General features: G+C 37.4%; 1 protein-coding gene across 8 annotated transcripts; it reads right to left on the bottom strand.

Moving 5' to 3' along the window:
- Positions 1 to 796: 796 nt before the first annotated feature.
- On the bottom strand, positions 797 to 8377 carry LOC18441382 (uncharacterized). Of its 8 annotated transcripts, none has more exons than XM_088851962.1 (4): positions 8166 to 8373; positions 5040 to 7781; positions 1924 to 2234; positions 797 to 1332 (listed from the first exon to the last, which is right to left on the bottom strand). In XM_088851962.1, the coding sequence occupies exons 2-4, from the start codon at positions 7178 to 7180 to the stop codon at positions 971 to 973; spliced, it is 2814 nt and encodes a 937-aa protein (XP_088708088.1). In that variant the 5' UTR covers positions 7181 to 7781; positions 8166 to 8373; the 3' UTR covers positions 797 to 970. The 8 variants fall into 8 exon arrangements, 7 of the variants coding, with proteins under 7 accessions (XP_088708088.1, XP_088708087.1, XP_020527294.1 ...); XM_088851961.1 differs by having other exon boundaries at positions 5040 to 7759; XM_020671635.2 differs by having other exon boundaries at positions 797 to 1329; positions 8166 to 8372.
- Between the last annotated feature and the right edge of the window lie 10190 nt (positions 8378 to 18567).

Here is an 18567-nt window from a genome sequence, read left to right as displayed (position 1 = left end):
TAAAACATACGGATGATAGTGAGATGGGAAGGTGGTGATAAACTGAAAAGAGTGCCAGCTATGTAACATTGTGCAGAGCAAGAAAGATGAGAGCTTGCTATTTATTTTTGAGCAGTCTCTTAGCAGAGTCAGATGACCACTTGTTTAAGATCTATTGTAATTATGAGTCTCTCTCTCTTGGCTAGTTGGTAAACAAGGTCTTCTTTTCCGTGTTTGAGGGTGCAGAAAAGAGGGAGTAAAGAACGGTAGGAGAAGAATGCAAGAGCAACCGAGTCAGTAGATATCTCTTTGCGATCCGAAGAGGAGGAACTCAATTCATATCTCTTGAATGGCAGGGCCAAGAAAAGCAAGATTGATATCTCTTCACGCATGTACTTAAGATGCGAGATGAGATTATTGGAATTATGATTCTCTCTCTCTCTTTATCTCTCTCTCATTCTTATGAAGAGGAAGAAAAATCCTGCAACTAAGATGCCAATATGTCATGAGTGAGATTTTTATCTACTATCCGTTGTATGATAATGAAGCATAACCTTTTACCCAGAATCTCTCTCTCTCTCTCTCTCTCTCTCTCTGTGGCATGCACACATTCACACAGTCGTTCAGAAGCTCTGTAAAAAAAGGAACAAGTAGATAAGACACAAACAGTTGACAATGCCCATATTGCAATCTCTCTCACACACACAAGCAGTTGACAATGCCCATAATGCGATCTCTCTCTCTCCCCCAAGGAATGGTTCACGTCAATCTAAAAAATTTGGAGAGAGAGGGATAGAGCAGTGGCAATAGCTCAAAAGATACGAACATATACCGCAGCATCAACATTGGAAAAGGTAATCGAAGTTATCAATTCAAAAGACCAAACAGCATCATCACGACGCATAATCTTATCACATTTACCCCGAAACCAACATAGATTAAAATTGTGTTCTCAGCTGTCTGGCCTAGTTTCACTTACCCAATTTGCCCATTACTCTCTGGTTTTGAGAGGGGCATCAGCAATGGCTTTAATGTCTTTCATGCTCTTGACAACACATCTCTTCTTGGTACCAATGTCGAATTTGTCAATGTCACCAGCCAAACCAATGTATCCATAGAGCAAAGACGAATCTTCTTTTTCCGATGAATCACTAGTCTTGGAAGGCTCAGCCTTAAATTTTAGGTGGTTTTGCCACTCCTTTCTTCCTCTCCCTTTGTCGAAGTAATGCTTGTGAAGCCTCTCGGCATCTTGTAAACCAGAGAAGGTGCCTGGAAATTTGACGAGAAGAATGCTAAGGCTCAAATGCTTCCCCTTCCACACCTTCACTTTACCTGTATTGAAACTCATCTCTGCTAAGAATACATACAGTCAAACATGAGGTTATGGGCACTACTGATCTCTCTCTCTCACCCAACACCACAAACCCCCAACCCCCCCATAACAGAAAAAAAATAAATCATAAGGTACTTTCTTTTTCAAAAGTACGAAGAACAGAAAAATTCAAGGTTGGCAGATGAGATAAAAAAGTAAAAGCTAATGAGAACAGATTCAGAAGGAAGTTGATTGCAAGTGAATGACCAACAAAATCAATTAAATTGGTTTATGGCATGTGAGTAGTTATTTGTGAATTTACGTGATTCCAACTGAAAGTTGTTTTCATGAATCGCTTTCATGAAAGGCTTAAGCTGATGTTCCTAAATAAACGGAACAAATAATAAAAAGAATCAAATCTACAACAAAGCAACTGAGATAGCCCAATATTAAGGGAGAATAAGAAGTCCTAAATTCGAAAAAGATAGAAGTGGCAACAATATATTGCCGAATGACGTGACCAACAAAAAACATCAAAAAGAAAAAAAATTGATGTGGCCAACAAGAGCCCGTCTTTGCAGCTTCATCAGGAAATGGTCAACTGAATTGGGTGGTTTGGTGATTTTGCATACCTCTGAGTATCTCCTCCATGCGATCAACTGATACAACCACCTGGCCTTCTGCATTCTTGTTTATTACAATGGATTTGTTATGGATCACGACTACTGGTGGCCACACAATTAGATCTTCTTTTTGGGCTGAAGCTTCTGCATTTGTAAGATTCTGGTAAGCCCTAGCAGTGTCTGGTGGCACAAGACTGTTCCACCCCATGAGAACACAAATAGCTCGGTGCAACCCCAAATGGTCGGTTTTTAACCCGACCTTTTGAGAATTGTATGTGTGCATCACCAAGTTGTGCGTGTCTGAGAACTCCTTCGAGAGGCTGCAATGTTTTGCAGATCATACAATAGATTGTTGGGTTAAGCATCTCCAAAAACACAGACCCACTCACACATGCACACATGATAGAGAGGCGTACAGTATTTGAAGCACAATTCTGTATGGTATATTCATGGAGTATAAACATATAAAGTGTGATTTTGCACCTGATTCTTCAATATACCAGGATTTTGGCAAGTGAGGAACAAATACAATCAATTGACTATAAAAACTCAGTACTACTACCCAATAAGCATGGATGCTTTTTTAAGAATGTCAACTCTATATACTTATGTTAAGCGTGGATATTAAGATAGCCATTTCATCTGGAAGAGCAGAAGGCTGCAGGTAAGGTGACCAACTAAATTGGTAGAGAACTAAGATCCAGATCATTCCACCCCATGTAACTCAACCCCCATTCAAAATGTGAGGCCTTCCTCCTCCCAAAATTGCAAGTATACCTTTTTCTACACTAGGCACTTGCCACCTTCCAAACGAGTAATGCTTACCATTCCATTATTCAAACAGAGCCTTCGATGACTTATCGGCTGGCTGCCTTGCTTAAGGAAGAGTTTCACGAAAAGGGAGACGAACTGGAATAACGTCCGATCTTGTTTCTGGATTGAGTGGAAAAGGGATATATGAAGTTCGTTCTGTCCCTCGGTGCATCTCTGTGATGGGTAAATCCCCATGAAAAAGGGACAACTGTAATTGCAAGAATACCTTTTTCTACACTAGGCGCCAACTACCCATTGACCTTGCCCGCATTTGTGAAATTTTTTTTATTAGTAGTTCAGCAGTACAATCCGAATATGGGACCCAGTGTACAATTCTCAACACCTTAACCAATCAAGCCCAACCCAGAATCCTCCATATTTGGTTACTCGGGCCATCAACCTTTGCCTCATTTTCTACCAGAGAGCTGCATCATGTCATTGCCTATCTCAAAGCCAACACCCCCATGCTGGTAAAGTATATCCTATAGGCCCAGCAGACAAAAGGAAAATATGTGTGAATATATTGCAGTACATAAAAAATCATTTTGGTGACCATAGCAATTCAAAGTCACACCGCTGGAGGGTCATGATGAAGAACAACTCTCAACATTCAATAAACAATGAGCATGATAACTAAACCACACTACCCGTTATGCCAACGCTCCAGCATAGCAGTTGATGATTCTGTCATCAATAAACAGATGATGATCACACAACTTACAACTAGAAATAACACCAAATCCAAGAGAGGTGGTCTAGGGCCCCAATTTCAGGTGAGAGAGGTAAACAATGAGATAGCTGAGCTACGTGGGTCACATGGCCTAGAGATGGTCCACAACCTTAAGGTAGAGTTTTCTGTGAAATGCTTAGTGTTTTCTTTCTAGTCCTCAAGATTGCCTTGCATAAAGTATTTTCAACTCTCCTCACTATTTAATGATTAGTTAGCTTGCAATCAGTTATATAGATCAATGTGCCCTTCTCTATCTCTGAGGGAGTATCTTGTGCTGCTCTTATTCCTTCATTCGCACATGTAATCATTGATCACATCTATGTTGCTAGTAAATATGTAACTTATTCGGGACTTCATGAACAATGATAACCTTTTTTTGGCCACATATGAATGACGAGAATCACTCATAAAAAATTTAAAACAAAAAATTAATAATGGTGCCATACCAGGGTGTAATATGTCAACAATATACGTGCAATCACATACCAGTTAAGCCATTGCTTACAACATCAGTTGATCAATGAACACATAATAGTAAAGCATGCATCAATTTCCATACAAACAAGGTTAAGTAGGATGGTTAGCATATTAAGAATGCTTGGGACTTGAGTTACAAAAATGTTACAAAATTTCATGTCACTTGGTATAACACAAGAATATGCAGAAACGGTCCTTCACCACTAATAAGAAATTCTAATACCCTAACTATTTATTATTTCTATTGTCGATCGTAGCAGTCTCCATTATGAAACCAGAGACAATGTACAGGATACAATTCACTAAAACAGAGATGAGTTCTCACTTTTGAGCATCTCTCTGTATCACCTGCAACTATAGACCATATGATAGAAGGTATGAAATCTTGTTTCGCAGGAATATATCTGCCAATTGGACCAGAGATGGCATTTAATTAACCTCGCGGGAACCAGAATAAAACATCTCCATCTCACTTGCACATGATGAAATTATTGCCAGGCTAAAGAAACATAGACAAGGGTCAAAATTTGCCCCGCAAATGAAAATTTCTTTATGGTAAATTCAGTCCTAACCAAATTCATCACAAAAAAGACCATGCCCATAAAAGGTACTGGATCAGCATCTCTCCAACATTATGCACAAAATCCCATTTAAGATATCAAAAAATCCAACAATGCCGAGAACAGACTTCTGACTGCAGCAATATCTCTCAAACTCCTGTTTCAAGGGAATTGAGGGCTCAATGTAGATGCATAAGCTTTACAGCTTTCATATTTTCCATTCACTTTGATTATTGCCAATCTGATCTCCCTTATTCTCAAACCCATTCCAAGAGTTCACCTGTAATGAATATAAAACTCACAAAGCAACCTATAATATGATAAAGCTCAGGCAGAAAACTGAAGCATGTTAGCTGATGCTCACTTGACAGTTGAATAACTTACCACAGTATCAGCAAAAGCGTCCTGGTAAAGTTCTCATGCAATTAAAATGCTAATACCTTTGAGGTCAACTGAAATGATATATAAGCAACGAGCCGAGCCAAAACATGTTGATAAATGAAGGGATCCATTATCAAAAACCTATCACGAATAAGAAGACACACCTGTCACATACGATGCATCGTACGCTACCAGCCTTCCCTTGCTCTTTGTATCTTTTTCTTTGTCCTGGATTCTCATTCAATTCTTTCGAAAACCTCAGGAAGGCCCTATGAACCAGCTGCTTGAACTCCTCCGAGTGCTCTGGTGGTTCAGGCTTTATTTGGGGTGTCATATCGTCATCTCGCTGCTCCTCATCTTGCAAGCTCAACCCTCCTTCATGCCTATCATCTTCTTGATAGCTCTTTCTAAATTTGAATAGCCTCTTATGATCATGACTATCGTTAAAACGAGAAGAGGGGTCGAAATCTTGTGGACTAAGCCTCGACCGCCTCTTAAAGGAGAAATTTCTTCCATAAGAGAGGCGGTCTAAGACAGCCCCTTTGGCCTGTTCAGTCTCATTCTCTCGAGGTAGCCACAGGCCAGAAACCCTATTTGAAGCAACCTCATTAAACGACCTCGATGTGCGATACTGAGGGTGATCAATATTTAGAGATTTAGATATCGATAACCCACCTTGAGCTCTATCAATCCATTTGTCATCCCTATCTTCAACGTCAAATTCATGGGTCCTTCTAGCAATACCACGCTCACTAGAAAACTCACCTCTCATGAGATGTGGCTCCCCACTCATCTCATCAACCACAAATTTCCTCTTAATCAATCTTTCACGTGGTACATCCATACTCAAATCCTCCTCATGCAACTTCCTTTGTGCACTCAAGCCGGGTCTGTAGACATCTTTTTCAATTTCAGACACTGAAGAACTCTTTAAGCCTTCTCTATAACTCAAAGGAGCTGGCTCTCTTCTACAAGAATAGTCATCTCTTGGGAGACTAATTGAGAAATCCCGAGATGGCTGCATCCCATAGTCAGGATGGTGCGTGTTTCCAGAAATGATAAGCTCCATAGCATCACTGGGTAATGGGGGGTCTCCAAGAGCATTTTCTCTCAAGCTCCTACGAGAAGCCCCAACATCATCCAACCTCTCTGAGATAGGGTTCACAAAGTGCTGGCCAAATGGTTCCCTGTGACCATAATCACCACGAGAGCTTGCATGTATCTTACCATAAAAAACACCACCAGATAAGCCAGAGCCTAATCTCTCTCCCCTTCCAAGTTCTGAAAAACCATAATCTAGAGCTTTGTCTCTTGGTGGAGGGCTAAGAGGAGGTCCCTTTGGGTACTTTCGCAAATCCTTGGAACCCATTAAATTGGGGTCGTCAAAAACATCGCTTGATCCTCTTCGTTCACAACTTAAGGGGTCAGGGAACTTGCTGCTCCTTCCATAACCACTGGATGGAGGCTCTCGTACAGAACCATAGAAGTGGTCCTTCGAAAGACTCGATGATGTGCTACCAAGGGCTTTAGATTGAGGAGGTAGATAAGGGTGTTCATCTCTTCGAAAATACGTTCGCTTCTCTTCTCCTTCGTAAGGATCTCTCATCGGTAACTTGTTAGCACGGGCATTCACCACGTCACGATATCGAAGATCCTGATTGGAACCCAAGTTACCACTCGATGGAAAGCCACCAATTCTACTTGAATTTGGCCCCTGAGGCAGGAAATTTTCTGGTGGTAAGGTAAAGAAAGGACGAATTGTGCCATCTAACGTAATGGACTTCTGAACTAGCATGGCTTTACCATCAAGAGCAGAACCATTTTCAGGACCTCCCTGAAATTCCTTATCTCTATTCTTAACCGATGCCATTGCTGCTCTTCCAACTCGTTTCGATTCGGGACCCACCGCTGAGGGCTCGGAGAGAAGGTAATTGCATCGAAAATCACGAGATGGTGAGTCTCTCATAAAAAAACCTTCATCGAAATGAGGCCTTTCGTCGATGTCTCGGCCCAATGGCCTTTTCGAATCAAAAGGAGAATGAGGCCTAAGAACTCCCCTTTTGTCATCCAAAATCCTCTTAAATTCACGCCTTTCAAGGGATGGGTTCCTTCGTTTGACACCCATAATCCTTCTACCATTTCCTCTATCTGGGCTGAGGCTTCGTCGTGAACGAGTATCAGGGTGACGTGTATCATCGTGCCTCCTTGAATCAAGTTCAGGGTACCAATCAGGTCTCTGATCCCTAATTTTTGGGGGAGGAGACCTGTTTCTCATAACTTCCAACCCTCTTTCTCTCATTGCCATGCAGAGAGAGAAAATTTTCTGAGTATCAGGAAGAGTTTATGAACCAGATCACTGAGTATCCCAATCAAAAAGCAATATTGTTTGGAGGTAGAAAGTAGTTTTGCATGACTTCAAACCTTCTTTCTCCCTTTCAAAGGTCTTCTTCTTATTCTTCTTACTGAAGAGACAGAAAGGTATAGGCCACTGGGTAATCCCAAGCAAAAGGCCAGAATGTTTATGGGTACGAAGAAATTAGTATAACTTCCAATCTGCTTCCATTTTCCTTTTACAATTTCAAAGGTAGCCTTCTCTCTTCATGACTATAAAAAACATAATGAGAGAGAAAAATGCTACAGAGCACTGAGTAATCCAAATCAAAAGGCAAGATTTTTCGGGTGAAGAGAATGGTTTCGCAGAATATCCAATCTTATTTTATCTCTCAAAGATATGAGAAGAAATAAAATAATAGGGCACCAGAAAGGGAATATGAACCAGGCCACTGAGAAACCCCGATCAAAAGGTGAGATTAGGCTTGCCGGTGCGACGAAGGATCACTCTATTGCCCCAGGTACATCATCAATTCTCGAAACCCTAGATCCGCTGTGGATGAAAGCAAGCGTCTCTGATATCAAAAAAGAACACGAAAACAAGAAACAGTACCCCAGAAATCTACTTGGGTGTTAAAAAACCCTAAACTTTATCTGAATAGCAGAATAGAATTGACAAATAGAGTTGATCTTTTTGACAATAACAAGGTAATATAAATGCTAAACAGCAAGGCCATGTAAGAAACCTAAAAATCCATTAGCCAAGAAAAACCCTAAAATCCGTCCCACACTATTAACCATGAGAAACCCCTAAAATTCATCAAGAAAAAAAAAAGGGAAACAAATCACAGCATGATGCAAAAGCTCAAGTTCAAGTAACCGAATGGTAAAAAAAAACCCTAGAAATTTCACATGCGACCATTAATTAGAAAAAAACTGGTTGCAGAGCGGATCCTAACCATAGGAGAAGATGGCTCAGAAGCCATCGGAAAACAACAACCGATCGATGCTAATCTTCCAAAAGTCACAAGTCCGATTGAACTGCAATTTTAATCAATGGAGATAGAGAATGGTAGAGAGAGAGAGTTGCAAAAGCCTAGAGAGAGACTTGTTATTCGTGATCGCATAAGAATCCCTCATTAATAGGCTTAGCGGCATCTGATTAAAGACGAATTATTTAAGTGTTCTTTTTACATGGAGCCGAGGCTCTAAACAATATAAAAAATTTAACTAAAAGCGGTTGTTATCTTCAAATAAATCATCTTAATATCAAGATGTATGGACGTAAGAAAAAAATGGATCTTAAATTTTTAAAATAATGTATTTTGTATCGTATTTTTTGACCGTCAATTTTCAAGATTTTCATAGATCTGTCCATCTATACTATTTTTGAAGCTCCAAACTTTATAAACAAACATGAAAATATATTTTAAGGCTATCAAAAAGATTTTCAATATTAAAACCATATTTCTCGACAATATTTGAAAGTAAACTCTAATTTGATTGTTTAGAGACTAGGTGGGCATACCATCATGTTATAAGAAATAGCAAGTCAAATGGGCAATGACTTTTGGCAAATATTCTCATAAATTTATTTTGGGCTTTTTAAAAATAAAAAATAAGAAGTTACTTTCATAATTAGAAAGGCCATTTACTTTCATAATTAAATTTTAGTATAACTTGAAGAATTTTATTAGAAAAATAATCTTATAGGACCCTCCCCCATCCATGTGTAGACCCTAAATGGTCACTATTAAATTTGACACGGATCTATTAAAAAAATCAAGTCTCACACCCATGTGATAACTTTTCTAGAAATTCATACTAACTTTAATGGTGATCTTATGGGGTTCTACACACATGAGTACGGGAGGGTTCTATAGGATTATTACTCATTTTATTATGGTAAATTATTTATTTTTTATACAAAGAGGTTACAATCATCATTAGATTTGAAATCAGATAATCTGATGATGTGTCATTGTTTGAACACAAAGTCTAAAATAAATTATCTCGAATGTTATGACACACTTTCATCCATTAAATTTCGACTAAAAATCATTCTTTAAACCATTTACTACCTAACTCATTAATAGATGTTGAAATTTATCATTTGGATGAAACTTTTTTGTTATAAATCATGTCAAAGAATAATATCACCTAAAGGCAACTGTCAAATGCCACATGAGTTAATAGCAAGAGACATTATGAGGCAGATATTATGAGAGAGAAGCTCTATAAGGGCGTTTTTATTTGTTAGAAGATAGAAAAAGTTTATATAAGGATGCAATCTTTTTTTTTTTACTAAGATTTATATTTTTCATTAAGTGATTAAAAGGAAATTGCATCGTCAGAAACAGTTAGAGAATAAAGAAAAACACCCCCTTTAGCCAAAGCCAGAGAGTCTACGGGCAACACTATACCATCAAAGATCCTTCTGTTTCTCTCCCTCCAAACTTCCCAGGGAGTCATTCCTTTTGCAATCTTGTAACCACTTTTTGGGGCAGTGATAAACAGAAACCAGTTTCACCAATTAACCAATGTCATATCTTCAACGTATATGAGCAATGGATCAATAGATGGTCAACTGACTCACTATCCAATTTGTAGAGTAGAGAAATATTGGGAAGAATTTTCCCCCGTTTTTGCAAATTGTCAATTGTTAAGATTTTATCTTGCGCAGTTAGCCAAATGAAAACTTGAATTTTATGTGGTATTGGCCACTTCCAAATTTGCTCAATTTTGAGGGACAATCATCTCCAACGGTCGTGAAAGAGAAGGTTATAGCATGATTTAATTGAAAACATATAATCCCTTTCAATTTTCCATACCATTATATCATCTGCCCCTTGAGAAATATAGACTTTATCCAAGAGTTCCATTAGCGTGCACCATTGGGGTATGTCCCACATGAATTGTTGATCTCTTCTCTCAACTACATCACTAATTTTATAATAAGGAGATGCAACAACCCTAAAAAGATCAGGGAAAACAAACTTCAATGGGTACTCCCCAAGCCATTTATGATGCTAAAACAGAATTTGATTGCCCACGCCACATTCCATCTAATGTATCCCAAGACCATGGCCCTGCAATTGAAAATAGCCCGCCACATATAAGACACCTCCTTCCCTCTACCACCCCCAATCCACAAGTTGTGTCTGTCTGTCCCATATTTTGTCCATAAAACTCGATACCATAGATGACTCTTCATGTGTAAACTCCGCCACTACCATTTACAAAGCCATGCCTGGTTAAACTTCATAACTTTTTGTATACCCAATCCACCTTGGGTGTGCAAACTCTATCCCACCTTAATAAATGAAACTTCATACTCTCCCCACTTGATCCTCAAAGGAAGTCTCTCATCGTCTTCTCAATTCCCTTTGCAATCGATGCTGGCATATGAATTAGGGACATTTGGTACACGAGTAGATTCGCTAGGCAAGACCTAAGCAAAGGTACCCTTCGCCCCCAGAGATAGGTACTTGTGTTTCCAAAAGTCAAGCTTGACTTGAATTCTCTCAAGTATCCTAATCCCATACTACAATAGGGAATTTTGAATTTGAAATCAAAAGGCCCAAATAAGTAATGGGGAATGAATCCACTCTACATCCCATTACTTTGGCCAACTCACTCACAGCTGACTCACTACAGTTGACACCCACCATAGAGGACTTATGAAAGTTAACCTTAAGTCCTAAAGTCACTTCACAAATTTCTAAAAATCTGGTGAAATTCCTCACTTGTGAGATCTCAGCATCAATAAAGATTAAAGTATCATCCGCATACTGAAGATGAGAGACGAAAACATCTGACTTTACGATTTGAAAGCCCTCAAATGCCCCTGCGCTCTCCATCTTGCTTAGCATAAGACTAATGCATTTAACATAAGTCGTAAATAAGAAGGGAAAAAGAGGATCTCCTTGACGTAAACCTATAGTAGCATAAAAATAGCCTATTGGGCTACCTTTAAAATAATAGAGAAATGTGTTGAGGATAAGCAACCAGAAATCCAATTTCTCTACTGATCTCCAAATCCCATCTTTTTTAAAATCTCTAATAGTACTCCTCATTCCACCCTATCATAGGCCTTTTCCATATCCAGCTTTAACAATATGCCTGCTTTCTTACTCAGAACTCGTGAATGAATACATTTTTGCGCCACCAACACAGAGTTTGTTATTTGACGGTCTTGAATAAAAGCTGATTGTGTAGTTGAAATGAGAAAAGGAAGAACCACCTTAAGGCGTTTTGCAAGAACCTTTGCAATAATCTTGCAGACACTTGTAAGCAGACTTATAGGCTTAATATCTGAGAGCTCATTAATCACATATTTCTTTGGTATCAAAGCAAGGAGGGTGGAATTGATACCCTTTAAAATATGATCATTGGTCATGAACTCTCTCACAACCACCAATAGGTCATATTTGACTAAGCTCCAAAATTTTTGAAAGAAAAGCATGGGAAAGTCATTTGGACCTAGTGCCTTATCACCAGACAATGCAAAACCACATGACGCAATTATTGGGCAGAAATCTCACTCTTAAGAGAACATCTCTGCTCTTCATTCAGCATCTTAAAAGGGACATTCGAAAAGGTTGGAGTTATCACCACCTATTTAGTAGAAGCTTTCTTAAATTGGTTGATGACACCCTCTGCCATGGCATTACTATCCTCAGGATCTAACCTAGGAATGGTCAGACCCGAAATATCATTCTGCCTTCCTCTCGCACTGGCTATAGCATGAAAATATTTAATGTTCAGATCATCATCCTTTAACTATTTATTCCTGGATCTCTGTTTCCAATAAAGTTCCTTAGATCTTCTCAACTCCTCTAGCTCTTGCAGTTTGAAAGAAAGACCTATGTGATCTTTTACTGGGGAATACATTTTTTTTTATTTTTTTTTCACCCCTTTCTTTTGGCAAAAGATCACTTACATGTAGTCTTTATTATAATAAGATAAATTTCAAGATAAAATCAACATAACAATAAAACTAAGATCTTAACAATTTGGTGTCATTGAAACAATTATACATTATGTTTGAGAATAAAAGATAAGATTGCAAGAAACAAAAAGGAAGAGTGCTGGATATTATGTCAACTGGGCTTATTACACCTTACACCGAGTCACCAATATCCAATGGCTTGGGATCAACTGTCTAGTTTCAATCTTGAACCAAAAAATCAAATTTCGACCAAGCCACATCAATGGAACATGAACCCCTTTGATTACAAACTCAAACCCTAAGTGAATTCTCTTAGTAACCTAGTTTGAGAGAGATGGATTCTCTTTTTGTTAAACCCTAAAATCCTTAGCCGTAAATCCATATTTGAGAGATAGGGGAGAAGAACTCTATAACCTAAACCCTTAGGTTCTTTCACAATATGTGCGAGAGAGAGATCAAACATGAGAGAGTAGTGCATGTCCCTCTTTTTGGGATATGAGAGAGAAAGATGAAAATTAGGTACAAGCGATAAGGTGTAGAGATTTTTGGGTTGAGATAATCCCTTTTTATAGGCTTTGAATAATATCATAGTTTCTCAGGGTTTTTCTTAGCCTGCTTCTTCTTGTAATATTAAACATAGACCGTTGATCAAGAGTGACGTGTGGGGTGAGAGATTTGAGCCATCTATTTTACAGATGGGCCATCAACATTATGGAAGGTGCATGAACCATTATCTCGCTTTCTTAAATCATTTTTCCATCAATATATTTAAATAAAATAAATATCATTCATTTTATAAAATTGCACGATCTATGTCACATATTCCATAAGGATATGTCAAATAATATCAAGTAGATAAATACTATCAAATATAAATAAGATAAGATCCATATCAATTCAAATTGATCATAGTTCTTTAAAACAAACTTGCTACAAAATAGATAAAGCCATAGTCAATATATCCCTTCCAAGATTTGACCACATGCCCAAATCAAACTAACATTATCTTAAAAGCAAACAAGAGAATCCAAAGAGGGTGGGGGTGGGGCATGCCACCCTTTTGTGACACATGTGGGCCCCCACCCACATGCCACATGGTGGGCCCATGTGCATTATAGGCCCTCATGGAATATTATAAAAAAAATATTATTTTTAAAATTGAATAAAATAATTTTAAATATATATTTGAATTTTTATAATTTTGTAAGAATAATAACTGTATTTTTATAAGTCCAAAAATCACAAATAAAATATTGAGAGATTAAAAAAAATTCAAATAATAAAACTAAAATCATTTCAATAATAAAATGAACACAATTAAATTAATATGATGGGAAAATGATCCATATAGTTTTTGGAATCCAATCTGTAGAAACGGGGTACTCCACCTTAAACTGTAGCCTACAGACCACACTAGCTTTATCGAACTGACCCAGTGTTTCCCATGACCCACAGTCTAAGCAGGGACTTATTAGACCAAAGTCAAGTCGATGAATCAAGGGGCTGCAATCCCAGTATGTGGATTACAGGTCCTCCCCTAGAGACGAGTCAAGGTGACCACGACCTGATGCGACCACAGCTCTATGATGCATAAGGGTATCTCTTGTACATGCATACGCTTCACCCAAAGGTGGATATCTGGCTTTCCCGAACGATCTATCAATATGCATGTCGTATGATGGAACATGGATGAGGTTTTGGCCCCCGTCTCAGTAGGCCACCATCATGCACAAGGGTCATACAGTCCCTCGGCTGACTCATCCGAGCATGTTTTCTGACCTCAAGGGCTAACTCATATACCATCATCGGTTTGTTTTTCGTGCCCAGGTAACATGGGTTTTTTCCAATCGACTGACCTTGATCGTCAAGCACAGATCGGAATCGACAAACCATAGTTTGCTTAGTATGGTCCACGAGAGACCACACTCCCACTGAGTTCATGTTCCACTATATCATTTCATTTTACAAACACTCATAAGGCCTTTAAAAGCCACATAAACCCAACAAGTTTCACCCTACGATCTATCATTGGTTGTTCTGTTAACACCCCACTCGTTTGAGTATTAATATATATCAGTTCAATCTCAGTTAGGACTCCATCGATCTTAGCCTTAAGATCAAATTTATTCTCTTTCTTCCATCCCAATATTTTGTGTTTTTTATTTGACTTTTTGTGTATCTGGAAATCCATGGAGCCCACCATGACAGTATTGGACCATGACCTCTTAATTAGCTCAACCACATTTGAATTTTCTAGTCAGCTAACATCAAATCTAAAAGGTTTTGGCCCACCCCTGAGAGAACCCGTATTGAGAAGAATAGGGAGGTGATAAGACAACCTAACCAAGGCTTTCACATAAACATACTTAACTTCGACATAGCCAGATATGCCATACTATTATTGGACCAAGTAAATTTGGAACCAATAATAGGTGGATCCAAAAAATCATTACTTTCAATGAAACTATTAAAATTCCTCGTGGATGTATTAATAGGGTGACCTGTAAGAGACTTGCACGGCCACCAAATCAAATTAAAATCCCCCCTATCACCACCAGATAGTGGGCATAACGAATCACCTCATTCATCGCATTTAAAAAAACAGCTTTCAATGGAGAAATAGAGGACCCATACACATTCATAAAACCCCAAGAGAACCCAGCAGTAGGGCCATAAAAACCCAAAAGTAAGAGATTAAGGGTCCCACAAAACCCATAAACCTCTTGAACTACCTAGTGCATCGATCCCACAAAAAAAAACCGCACCTGAACCCCACCTCCCTAGCACCCAAAGATTGGGACTAGGGAGTTTGTTCCCCTGTAATGCCAGAATCACAGGTTTGTACTTGGATACCAAAAACAACACATACTTTTCCTACTGGGATCCCCCACCCCCCTAACATTCTATGACATAATATTCATTAAAATTAAAGGGAGGAGAAAGAAGATGAACCTGATCCAGAAGGATCAGCCCTAGAAAACATATCTTTCAGTATTCGTGCCTCAATGAACTTGTCGTCTGTATCTTCTGAAGAAGAGGAAGAGTATGAATTTACATCCACCACCACCGGCTCACGGAAAGCAACAACAGCAGCTGAGTAGCCTCCTTTAGGGATTCCACGAGCCTCGAGCCTGGCCGAAGAGCGCACCCCTCTTCGAAAAACCTTGTGCTTTTTGCTAGAGGCGGCCATTTTTCCCTTCGCCATTGGTGTGACCACCAATCCTTTCTCAGCTAATAATGCAGAACGATGGATGTACCTCAAAAATCCATCGGAAAAGGTAGTTTTAATGTTAAAAAACCATTTCATTGATCATCTCGACATCGAGATGTATGACCATGAAAAATAAAAAGATTTTAAGTCTCAGAAATAATGCATTTTACAACATATTATCTACACCGTCCAATTTCAAGATTTTTATATGCTTATAGATCTACTAGATTTTAACCATTTTTGAAATTTAAAATTTTATAATTAGATATAAAAATAGATTTTGAGATAATCCTAAGAATATTTTACATCAAAATTATATATAATGATAAAATTGGAAGGTGCACTGTACCTCTACACCTACGGATGCATCCATATGCCAACTGCACCCTTAGAAGATAACGTTCCCTAAAAAAAAGAAAGTTTCTATTTCTTGAGAAGTGGAATGTCCTTTTTTAGAAGCTTAAAAAAGTTTGATAACCTACTGGAATGTTAATGAAGCTCTAGGTACTTGTATTTGATTATCTACTTAAATGTTGAATAAGTTATAGATACCTACATTTGATTCACCTTAGAACTTTTGAAAGGAAGACCTATCAATAACCCATTTTGAACCGTTTGTTTGCTTTTTTAGTGATATTGAGCCGATATGTCATATATGATGGAAATAATTATGACATTCCTAATCTTCAAGATGCCCAAAGAAAAATATGTCTTTATAATGTGCCATTTATATAAGGATAAGTTTTTATACTTCCCCTACTGTATATAACTTATATACTTCCCCCCTATCCAACCGTCTATTATGAATGGACGGCTGGGATGACCCCAATCACAATGTCATGCCTCTACACTATTTTATGTTTAATTTGTTTCTACAAAACATTTTGACACTAAATTTTGGGTATTCACTCCTCTCTTAAACTCGCATCGGTAAAGAATAAAAATAAAAATATTCCTAATAAAATAGAATGACCAAAATACCCTTAAAAATTTTAGGAGTATTTTGTTCATTGCATTTTATGAAAAAAAAATTAGGTGCATTCCATTAAGACGATAGCACATACCAAATTCTATATTCATATAATTTGTAGAAAAAATTGAAAATAAAATACCTTGAGGTGTCGGATCTAGATCAAATGGTTAGTGGCTCACTTGATCTAAATTGGACGGCTGAATTACATATGTGTGTTGGGGGGGGGGGGGGGAGGCGGGAGAGTATATATCTTTTTTTTCTTTTTTCTTTTTTGAACTTTAACAATGAAAGGGGAAGTATATATCTTCTATACAATGGGGGAAGTATAGAAACATTTCCCTTTATATAAATAAAGGGAAAAGTTTATATTAAGCCAAGGCTCTAAACAATCAAATTTAAGCCTACATAAAAAATTTCACTAGAAGAGATTGTTTTGATGACCAAATATCCTCAAATTCATCATCTCGACATCAAGATGCATGAACATGAGAAAAAAATGGATTTCAAATTTTGAAAATAGTATATTTTGTAACACACTTTTGGACCGTCAATTTTCAAGATTTCCAAGTTTTCATAGATCTCTTGATCTACACTATTTTTGAAGCTTTAAACTTCATAAATAAAGATAAAAGTATATTTTAAGGCTATCAAAAAGATTTACAATATTGAAACCATATTTCTTGGCACTGTTTGAAGGTAGGCTCTAATTTGATTGTTTAGAGCCTAGGTTCTATACAGACCGCACCCTATAATAAATGGCTTACCCTATAATAAATGGCATTGAAAGGATGAAAGGTTTTATTGTGGTAATTTTTTTTTGTGAAGGACCAAAGAATTGATAGTTTGATAACAACTATAACTATCACTTTACATCACCATAATAAAAGACTCAATATTATTTCTTAATAATACGATGAAATATTTAATCTTCATTTGCCTTTCCAATATTCCATTTATTTATCCATTTTGCATCCCAAAGTTGATATTAACGTCAATATATGGGAAATGTCTCGAGTTATTGTTATTGCTATTATTACTAACTCATTGAAAATGTCTCAAAACTTGTAAAGACAAACTAAGGCACTATTTTCCTAATCTACATACATAAATTGAAAAAGAATATGTTTTTATTCACTCTGTGGGAGTACAATTTGTTGAGTCTTGAAATAATGAAAAATTGTTTCATGCAGGATGGACTGTATTTCTACATATGCAGTCCAGAAAGTATAAAGCATCCATCTTAAAGATGAATGCAAGTAGGTATTCCATCTAAGAACCATGGAAACTAACGGTCCAAATGTTTTCTTACTAGAATTGTTATTTATAGTTTTTTAAATTTATTTATATTCATGATCTGTAGGCTAGAGATTAGATATCATTAAAAATTAAGTCTTAAAAAATCTATCTCAAAAATAAATTAATTAAAAAATTCGCATTTCTACATGGCCACATAGAAATAAGGTCCTCTAATAATTATGAAGTTTGGTAGGTGTTTAAATAGTGCTATGAGAGAAATAAGCTCTATAGGAGAGGTCCAGAGAGAGAGATAGAGGAAGGTGCTCTTTGAGTGATACTATGGTGTAGGGGGAGACTGAGAGGGGGGCTAGGTTCCTAGAGAGAGAGAGAGCCTAGAGGGAGAGAGTTTATGTGGAGAGGGGAAAAGTCCCTGCAACAAACATGGGAACGCTGCAAACTAGGGTTGTCCTCTCGTTCTGCTAGTTACCAAACGTGGCCTTATTTTTATGCTATTTAAAGAACTCCTTTTAATGGTTTTCTCGTGTCATCAATTTATACTAGGCAGGAAATTTTTGATAACCTTCTAGATTGGGAGATAATCCTTCTTTTTTAAACAATAAAATTTCATAATATTGTCAAAAAACAAAAAAGAAAAAAAAGAAAAAAAGAAAACATAGCCTTTCTTGTCTTATATTTTTTTTCATGACTAGTTCCCTTGTGTTTTTTAGTTTAAAAAATCTTTCTATGACTCCTCATGCACGTCAAATTCATATGTATTGGGTACTAACGGTCATCGAAGTCTTGATCGAACAACTATCAATAATGTCAATGACTAGTGCCAAATATTATTGTCAAGCTATAATTAATGATGACACTTTTGTTAATCCCCATGTACAGTCTAATCAAGATCTAAACATTATCTCTTCCCATATATATATATTAATTAGAGAAAATATCTCTATACTCCTAATTTTTTATTTTCATATCTCA

The sequence above is a fragment of the Amborella trichopoda genome, chromosome 11, assembly GCF_054954075.1.
Source record: "Amborella trichopoda isolate Santa Cruz 75 chromosome 11, AtrichopodaSantaCruz75HAP2 v2.0, whole genome shotgun sequence".
NCBI lineage: Eukaryota > Viridiplantae > Streptophyta > Magnoliopsida > Amborellales > Amborellaceae > Amborella > Amborella trichopoda.
This window is presented reverse-complemented; position numbering and strand designations above follow the sequence as displayed.

What these genes read in the sequence shown, in the direction of transcription:
- LOC18441382 (XM_088851962.1), bottom strand. Translation starts at nt 7,180, where the DNA reads ATGGCAATGAGAGAAAGAGGGTTGGAAGTTATGAGAAACAGGTCTCCT. An exon ending in CGATGCATCGTATGTGACAG is followed by an intron (nt 2,235 to 5,039) that starts GTGTGTCTTCTT and finishes AAAACATTGCAG; the next exon opens with CCTCTCGAAGGAGTTCTCAG. An exon ending in CATGGAGGAGATACTCAGAG is followed by an intron (nt 1,333 to 1,923) that starts GTATGCAAAATC and finishes ATGTATTCTTAG; the next exon opens with CAGAGATGAGTTTCAATACA.